Source organism: Alexandromys fortis, unplaced genomic scaffold (genome assembly GCF_014885135.2).
Source record: "Alexandromys fortis isolate MF-2015 unplaced genomic scaffold, M_Fortis_MF-2015_v1.1 scaffold_240, whole genome shotgun sequence".
NCBI lineage: Eukaryota > Metazoa > Chordata > Mammalia > Rodentia > Cricetidae > Alexandromys > Alexandromys fortis.
Genome location: NW_026068133.1, coordinates 589690 through 599537, shown reverse-complemented (window position 1 = coordinate 599537; position 9848 = coordinate 589690). Strand labels below are relative to the sequence as shown.

General features: G+C 40.8%; 1 protein-coding gene across 1 annotated transcript in view; it reads right to left on the bottom strand.

The window, feature by feature from the left end:
• The window catches only part of LOC126491015 (cytochrome P450 2B1-like), a 34868-nt gene extending 28423 nt beyond the window's left edge, over positions 1–6445 (bottom strand). Inside the window, exon 1 of the mRNA XM_050126394.1 lies at positions 6167–6445. Within this exon, the coding sequence (XP_049982351.1) occupies positions 6167–6337 (171 nt within the window). The 5' untranslated portion in view covers positions 6338–6445. The remainder of the gene's footprint in view (positions 1–6166) is intronic.
• Positions 6446–9848: the final 3403 nt, after the last annotated feature.

The window sequence follows — 9848 nt, the reverse complement described above, 5'->3', positions numbered from 1 at the left end:
TTACTTCCATTTCATTCTTCAAGTCTTGAACCGCTTCCCTTACCTCTTTGATTGCTTTTTCTTGTTTCTCTTTGTTTTCTTGGGTATCTTTGGGAATCATTTATTCATTTCCTCTACCTTTTTGTTGTAATCTCTAATTGTTTATGGCAGTTTTCACCTCCTGTTTAAGGTCTTCTATTATTTTCATATAATTCACTTTTGAGTCGATTTCTTCTAATTCTTCTGGAGTAGGGTGTACAATTCTTCTTATTTCGGGATCCCTTGATTCTGGTGAAGTCATGTTGCCTTTCAGGTTGTTGGAGGAAGTCTTGCATTGGCGTCTTCCCATCTCCTCCTTCAAATGGAACCAGGAGAGGCCTGGTGTCTTGGTCCAGTCTTTGCTGTGAATGAGTCTCTGGGTGTATCTCTTCAGTGTAGAAGCAGGGACCGTCCCGTCGAGCTGGCACTCCTCAGCACCCAAACATGGACTACCGTCCAGATGGAACTCCTCAGCACCGCTCTGGGTGGGTTGTGTATGCAAGCCCGATGTCTCTTCTGGTGCCCGGATCGGATCTCCTTGCTTCTTGGGTGGCTCGTAACCAAAGGGCCTACCTTGCTTGCTGCAGGCAGGCTATTGGGACAAAGGAGTTACCACCCTCCCGATTAGGATTCGGTCCTAGAGCCTGAACAGGCTGAGCTGGGAGATGTTATGTGGTCAAAGAGGGGAGGGAGTCAGATGGAGGGGGGGGAGGGTTGTGGATGCAAGCTGGGTGGGATAGGAAGAGAGAGGAGGTATCAGGCAGAATAGCCCCTGAGGATGACCAGGAAGTGTAGGAGGGATGGGAACGTCTGAGTTCCCTGTCCCGGGCTGCTGCCGCGGTCAGAAACTCACTCACCCCAATGATGTCTCTCTTGGTGCCTGGACCGGATCTCCTAAATCATATGTTTTGATAACAGCCTTAAGATGAAAGGCCCCAGAAAACAATATAATGTTTAAAAAAACACAGAGCTGAGTTGCAGATTCACAAGGTTAGGGTAAAAAACACAAGTCAGCCCAACTGCTGCTGGCTGACACACTTTCCTGGCTAGGGCTGATAGGTGATCAAAGATGATGGTTAACTCCTTATACTCATTCCCTGCCCTATATGTCCTGATATAAGAAACTATTGATGGGTGGATGTGCACCGTAAAGATTTAAAGTACAGCTGACTGGTTTTCACACATAAAAGTTTAGATTTGTGATTTCTTTAAGATTTCTTATAAAATCTTGTCCATCAAGATAAATAATAGAATGATTGCTGTTTTTCTTTGTAATCACAACGTGTAGCCTGTAAACAAGAGAGTTGGCTGACATAAAATACTTTCTGCTTGCTACTGTTCTGTTAATCTAACAAGTTACTTGATGTAAATGTAAGTTGGATACTGGGATGACTTTGTTTTCAATCATGTAAAGGTGATAAAGAACATGGTTTTACCTGTATTTCTTATAATCATTCAATTGAAATATAGAAAGTAACCACATTGTGATTCCTATACTGCCTGAGAAGTTTGTTGGGTTCTATACAGTAGACAGAAGACAAGAAGAATAGAGAATAAAGAAGGAAACCATCGAGAGAGTGTCAGTGTCTTTCTCCCTAGCTCCCTTGGGTAGATAAATCTTAGGTCATGCCAATGCCATTGTTTCATTTGGAGCCCTATGCTTTGGGAGACTGGTTCCCCAAGCAGCAATAATAGAGTTTATTTATTTATTTATTAGATTTTCTACTTCCTGATGGATTTTTTTTAATTGAGAAAAGGAAAAAAAAGTTTCCGCCTCCTCCCAGACTCCCATTTCCCTCCCCCTCCTCCTATCCTTCTCCCCCTCCTACCACTCCTCTCCCATGGGATAAAACTGGATTCTCTGATCATGGCGAACAATGAGGGCTGATGAGAAGCCAAGGACAATGGCACGGGGTTTTGATCCTACTTCATGTTCCGGCTTGGTGGGAGCCTAGCCAGTTTGGACATTCACCTTCCTAGACATGGACAGAGGGGGGGAGGACCTTGGACTTTCCACAGGGCAGGGAACCCTGACTGCTCTTTGGACTGGAGAGGGAGAGGTAGAGTTGATTTATTAAAGAAAAATGCTGTAGGTGGGTCTTCTATCTATCTATTGTTTCATTGGTTAATTAATAAAGAAAGCTGCTTGGCCTGATAGGTCAGAACATAGGTGGAGTAGACAGAACAAAATGCTGGGAAGATGGGAAGTGAGGCAGACGTAATGAAGCTCTGACCCAAGGTGGATGTAGGCTAGAATCTTCCCGGTAAGCCACCACCTTGTGGTGCTACACAGATTACTAAATATGGGTTAAGGATACTCTCTCCATACCTCTTCAATATATTGCTTGAAGTTCTAGCAATAGCAATAAGACAACATAAGGGTGTAGTAATAGGAGTGGCAGGGCTGTGTCCCCAGCACCCCAGCTGCCTGCTAGCTTATGCCCCAAAATAATTACACAGAAACTGTATTCTTTTAAACACTGCCTGGCCCGTTATCTGTAGCCTCTTAATGGCTAGCTCTTACATATTAAAAATAACTGTTTTGCTATATGTAATTTTACTATGTTAAAATAAAAGCCTTCTTTTTTGTTTAAACAGAAAAAGAGAAATGATGTGGGAGTGATTTCTTACTAATAAAGAAACTGCTTAGGCCCATTTGATAGGCCAACCCTTAGGTAGGCTGAGAAAGCAGAACAGGATGCTGGGAGAAAGAAGCTGAGTCAGGAGTTGCCATGATTCTTCCACTCCAGACAGACGCAGGTTAAGATCTTCTCTAGTAAGCCACCTCGTGGGCTACACAGATTATTAGAAATGGGGGATTAATTGGGGGAGAGGGAGGGAAATGGGAGGCGGCGGTGGGGATGAGACAGTAATCTTTAATAAATAAACAAATAAATAAAAAATAAAAAAGTAAATATGGGTTAAAGCAAGATGTGAGAATTAGCCAATAAGAGGCTGAAACTAATGGGTCAGGCAGTGTTTAAATGAATAAAATTTGTGTGTTGTTATTTGGGGGCATAAGCTAGCTGGTGGCTGGGAGTTGGGCTTGGGAAGCAGCTTGCCTCATTACTACAGAAAAATTAAAGGGTTATTTTGACACTATAGTATGCTGGCGATTTCTAATCCTATTAGTAGCTTTGATGGTCCAGCTCCTTTCTGTCTCTACTACTGGCCTTAAGAATGTTGTCATTAAGACTCAGTCTCTGTAACAAACACACCATGATTAAAGCCCACAAAACCATCTTACATCAACACAGATGCCTAGAAGAGATCTCAGCTTTTTGAGCCACCAGAGAATTTTTCAAGATACATTCCAGAGGGCTTGCCAGCTGCACATGGGTTTGGACCTTATGGAGCTGACACAGCCTTTAGCAGCTGTATTTGAGTCAGGTTCCTGGCTCATCCACAACATACTTGAGAGAGCCAAGCTGGTTGTGTCTGGGGTTCACCACAGGACATCACTACCACTTGATATCCAAAGGCATCTCTTTGGACCAGCTGCTCTTTCCTCTTGCCTGTTCCATGTGCTATGCCTTCATTGATGCTCTGATGTTGATTTAGCCCCCAATATGGTTGTGTTGAGAAGTGTCAGAGCCCTGGGGAGCTGAAATCTAGTGAGAGGCACTGGGTCTTTGGGGAAGATCCATAGAATAGGTTAATGCTGGTCTCACAGAGAGAACTGGATTCTCAGAGAATGGATTAGTACAAAACAAGGCCACTCTACATGATCAGCCTCTTCTGCATGTTACAGGCTTTCCTGCATTGTGACACATAAGAAGTTTTCTCACTAGAGGCCGGAAGAATGGACTGCTTGATCTTACACTGCCACACTGCACAAGTTTGAGTAGGATATCCCTTTAATTTATAAAGAATTTAACCTCTCTAATTTTTTTTGTAGAAACAGAAAAGAGATAAAGACATATAGAGATTTTTCTCTTGCCTGCTTAGTTGAATCACTTCAGTTCTTACCATCTTTGGCTCACACCAGGGCAGTTCATTCCCATGACCTAAAGATTCAATGCCTGCCTCTTTCCTGTCACACCATGATCTCCCCCATCTGGTTCTATTCTTTTCCTAATACCAGCTGCTGCTCAGGAATGGCTTCTTTTCCATACCAGTCGTCCTTCTAGAAAAACTTTGTGGTTTGTTCAAGTCCTGCCTCTTATGTAAGTCTGTTTGAACTCTCAAGCAATCTTAAAATTTTTATTGATGTGGGATTCCCCTATGTATGCTGTGAATACCATTGGTTAATAAAATAACTATCTGAAGCCCATAGTAAAATAGAACAGATCTAGGTGGGGAAAACTAAAACTGAATGCTTGGAGGAAGAAGGCAAATTTAAGGAGAAGCCATGGAGCCTCCAGAGACAGACGCTTAGAACTTTAACTGGGAACACAGCCTCATGGTGATACAGACATTACTAGAAATGGGTTAAACTAAGATGGAAGAGTTAGCCAATTAGAAGTTATACCTAATGAGCCAAGCAGTAATTTAATTAATACAATTTCTGTGTTATTATTTGGGGGCTGAGCAGCCAGGAACCAACAAACAGCTTCTTCCTACATCTTGTTGTTTTGCTTGTATCCAGTATCACCCAAATGAGCAGATAACTTGTGTAGTTGAATTTTACGAGTTTATTATACATCTACAAACAGAGTCTTATCTCCTGACAGTTATAAAGTCAGCTCAGCTCCAAGACTGCCATGTCCATTGGATTGTGGATTTGAACAGTTCTTTAAGGAGTTCTGTAAAGGTTAGGAATTCCCTTCCCAGAGCACATTGCCAAGCCCTGGGAACCTTGTTTGCAGGACATGATGACTATCCCTACAGGGAAAAGATACAGCATGTTGTGCTATCATGACAGGATGTCACCAGCCCTCTCTGTGAGTCTCTGAGCAGTTAAGTATGCTGGGGAAAGTGAAGTCCTTTGAGTTTTAAGCTGTGGCCAGTAATTCTCAGGCAAATATTTTTGTTTTAAAATTATTCAGTAATGTAGCTGTTCATAAGTTGCTCACCTTCAACTCAATTGCCCCCACATCCATACTCAATCAGGCAACCATAGTTACCTCCAAGTAAGAAGGGCCTTCAGACACAGAGAAGAGGAGAGGAAAATGAGAAATGAAGGAATTAGACTTTCAAGGAATAAAAAATAATTCCAGCACTCAGAAGGCAGAGGTACGTGGATCTTGATGAGTTTGAGTCTCTCTACAGAGTGAGTGCCAGGACAGCCAGGACACTTTCACAGAGAAACCCTGTCTCAAAAACAAAACAAAACAAAAAAAACAGGAAAAAAGAAAAGGAAAATAACAACAACAAGGCAAACAACTAACCAACCAACCAAACAAAAAGAATAAAAAATAAATATGATTTTATTTGACCTTTCCAATATATGAGGAGCACATTTTAAAAACACTTGTGGCCAGCTGTACCTCACATCTTTAAATCCAGCCTGTGAGATGTTAACTCAGAAGGATCATTACCCTGAGAAACAAGAATGATCTTCTCTCAAAAAAAAAAAAAATCAAATGAATACACCATTTGTCCAGGTGGGTGATATATTAAAATCTAAGGGGTAGCAGGAGTTGAGATTCCTGTCACTAAATCAGATCTCTAAACAGGAACTGGAGCCAAACAGGTGCTAAGTGATTATTAATAAAGAACTGTTAATTGAACATAAAATCTCAATTGTGAAGACTACTAGAGATGGTTTCAGGGTCGGCTCCTTGGGTGGTCCTTGTGTTTATAACTGATAAACACTCCCTATCTAAGGCACCTCCTGACCTGCCTCTCATCCCTTTTGTTCCTGAATACAGTAGGCTAATTTCTTATCTGTGGATGCCTGTGACATTTTTCTTTCTCTTTTGTAACAAAGGAACATCAGATAGGAAAACTGTAAGCCCTTGGTGCACGCCATGACACCCCAACAGCATTCACACTCCAAGCACAGTGTCTCACACTGTCCTACAGCGAGGACACACCTGTCAACCTGAGCACCATCCACCACCAACCAGCACCTCACCTTTCACTCAGTAATCTTCCCACCAGAACCTACTGCCTGGAAGGAGTTCCTTCTTCACCCCAAATGAGTGATCTTCAGGAGCAAACATGGGGCTAATCCCATACGGCATAGGCTGTGGGCATGTCTTACCTGAATAAAGGAGTAGAGGAGGCCTCTTCTGTCCATCTGAAGGAGGTTTCCCAAGAGGGGCAGGGGACGGGGTCCTGGTGGAAGGTGACCACGAGCCTTTGGGTAGCCCCTGATCATGAGTAGTAAGAAGCCCACAAGAAGAGCAAGGAGGAGCAGGACACTGGGCTCCATGATCCTCTTCTGAGCACCGTCCACTTCACTGCACACTCCAGCAGGACTTTATGCTGAACCTGGATTTTCACCCAGTTGAGCAACTTCAGTTGTTCCCACCTCCTGTCTCCTCACTGTCCAGGAGTGTGATTACCATACTTCCTGCTTGGGCAGTCAGTGACCTGCTCACTCACTATCTTCTTACCTCCACCCTAACCCTAGAACACCATGAAACAGATACACAGGACAAAGGGCATAGGGAGTAATGTGTCTCGATTTCTTAGGGTAAGTGTACATATGCCAGCTTAGTTCTGTCTGTTGATTTTCTCGGACATGGCCCTGTGCATGTTTACTGTGTGCTTTATATATAAAAATTCATTTTTAATATGAAAATGCAGTTTGATGTTTCTGTGTTAGGGTCTAGATTACTTTCTTACCTACTCTTACATATCCGGGAGTGTGTTTGCATATATAATCTTAAATTGAGGAGGCCTATCTGTATGTTCTTAAGATTTATATGTAAATGTATTCATATTTAAGTAAGATAAGAGTGTTGCATGATCCTGTGTGTTTGTGTCTGCACAGTCCCTGGCCTAAGGCTCCAAAGAGCTGAAGATGAAATTTCTTGAGAGTCCCCATGGTATCTCTGGCAGGTGATGGCCAAAACTGAGAGAAATAGGAGAAGCAAGAGATGCAGGAGTGGGGAGATTGGGAGCCAGGAGGAGAGAGCCTGAAACCTGGCAAAGGAGCCTCTTGAAGCTCTGGGCAGCTCTGATGGGTAGCTTTATTGTCAACTTGCTACAAGCTCGGGTCATTTGAGAGGAAGGAACTTCAGTGGAGAAAATGAGCCCATAAACTCACCCTGTGGTCAATCCTGTAAGGCATTATTTTTAGTTTTGTAAATGGAGACTGCTCATTCATTTTCTGCCCACACAGACTGGAATAATCACACAGAAACTATATTAACTACAGCACTGTTTGGCCAATAGCTTATACATATTCCTAGTTAGCTCTTACATCTTAAATTTACCCATCTCTATTCATCTGTATATTACCATGATGTCCTACCAGTAAGTTTCTGGCATCTTTCTCCTTTGGCAGCTACATGGCATCTCCCCAACTCCGCCTTCTTTCTCCATGCATTCAGTTCATTTTCTCTACCTAGCTCTATTCTCCATGCCATATGCCAAAATAGCTTAATTATTAATAAAACTTATTTATATTATACAGAGGAGAATCCCACATCATTAACTTTTTCTGTCTAAATACAAAGGAAGGTTTTTAACTTTAACATAATAAAATTACATATAACAAAACATTTATCATGAAAGAATTACAACTACAATTTTTTGTCTATTTGTAACTGCAAAGTTTCATATCTAATTTATCTTTTATCATAACTAAGAAAAACTATAACTATCTGCCTTCAACTCCATCACAGTTCCCAGAAGGATATAATATTGTCTAAGTAATCATTAAATGCATTGTAAGCAACTTCTAAAGCTCTAGAATTGATGGAGACATCTCACTGCCTGGAGAGTCATCTAAAGTGCTTCTGTAAGGTTTGGGTATCCATATTTAGCCTACAGGCCCATAATATCTGGTTGCCATTTCCATGAAGCAGAAAATTTGAAAGACTATATTGCCTATATTGGCAGTTTGTCAGTCATTTTATTCCGTGTTCTGCGAAATGTCTGACAGGCTCTTTCATGAAGCAGGAACCCCGAAGGACTGTCTCACCTTCTTTATGCAAGTTCAGTAGTCATTTTTCTGTGGGTCCTGTGTGTCCAGTTCATACAGCATAGCATCAATCAGTTAGGCAAGAGCAGTTTCTTTCCCAAATGGCTAGCCTTGCCATATTGAAGGCAAATTCCATAATGAGTTTCTTCAATGACTAATAACCTCCCTGAAGTAGTTGGTGCTACCAGAAGCAGAAATGTCTTACTGTTGAGAAAAGTCAAAGTACTTAAAATATTTTAAATGCCATATTCTGTTGGTATTTGAAGTGTTGAAGATTATCTATCTAACTGAAATGTATTCTGTATATCTAGTAAATGTAACTAACATGACTATAGGTTTGACTATTAAAAGTGACTATCTATTAATCTGTAATTTAAAATTACACATTTAACTTTAAATGAGCTGCACAAGCATGATAAGTTAAATAAGAGCAGAAATAAATATACGTAGTCTAGTGTAATCAGTCATGAATTTATATCAGTAGTCCAAGATCCATACTAATGCAAAGTATACATAAAATATATTATATTACCCTTTTTTAAAAAAGAAATTGACTGTGACTATAAAGTATTTATACCCAACCCCTTTTAAATGAAAACAAGCATTTATAAACAACCATTTTGAGAATCTGGGTGTTGCTTGCTCCAAACTATGTCCTGCTGTTTGTGGGCTAAGTATTTTTAGAGTTCTTGGAGACATTTCAGGAGATCTTTTTCATCAACCTACTTTAGCTTGGAAGGAATTCACAGATTCTAATCTTCTGTGGTAACAAAAGCAGAACCTCTTTTTTTTTTAAATATTGTATCTTTAGACTCAAATTTTGAAGTCAAGATACTTTTAAAATACATATGTTGGTTTAGCATTGCAGCCCCCAGAATCAATTTTTTTTTCAGTTGTTAGCTCATCAGCAGTCAAAAAGATTCAATGAAAACACAATAATATACATAGTTTGGACTCTATGTGTATTTTAGATCTTTACATGCCTTTTTATTCTCTATTACTTTTTAATATTTATTTTATCATCTTTACTCCTTTAATCTATGACTGTCTCTTTCCTCTCTCTCTCTCTCTCTCTCTCTCTCTCTCTCTCTCTCTCTCTCTCTCTCTCTCTCTCCGAAGCCCATATACATTTATTCAGAGGTCTTTTTCACCTGAATCTGTCTTATTGTGTATCTGTAATCATTTTCTGACCAGGAGAACCTTTTTTTTTGTTCAAATCCTAAGCAGGTGTGGCTAGGACTAACACTAAGGCTTTTCCTGTAGGCTCTCCCAATTCAACAAGGCAGAGGTATGTTTACCACCACTGCAAGCCATTCTTATCACCCCAGTACCATCAAGCAGTTTGTAACAAGCTGCTCACAGACCCCTTTTATTGCTGAACCTCCCAATAGAGCCAGAGCCATTTGTGATACTACTAGAAACCAGAAAGTCATTTCTTAAAGAAGGTGGGAATGTTTTTGCTATTGTTTTTGCTGATAATGCTGAGTCAGGAAGCCCTCTCTTCAAGGAGTTGTACCTCTACTTACCACCACCAAACAGAGTCAATCTAACAATATGCAGTTACCAAGAGGCTCTAATGGACTCCCATTTTTGTTGGTCTAGAAGCCCTTTCTTCATGTTTTCTGAGGCTTTTTATGGATGCATATTGCCAAATATTTGGGTGCCACTTTGTAAATGGAGACTGCTCATTCATTTCTGGGCTACCCAAACCCAAATAATCAAGCAGAAACTATATAAATTGGCCAATAGCTTAGGCATATTGCTAGCAAGTGCCATGATTCTGCTGTTTTTC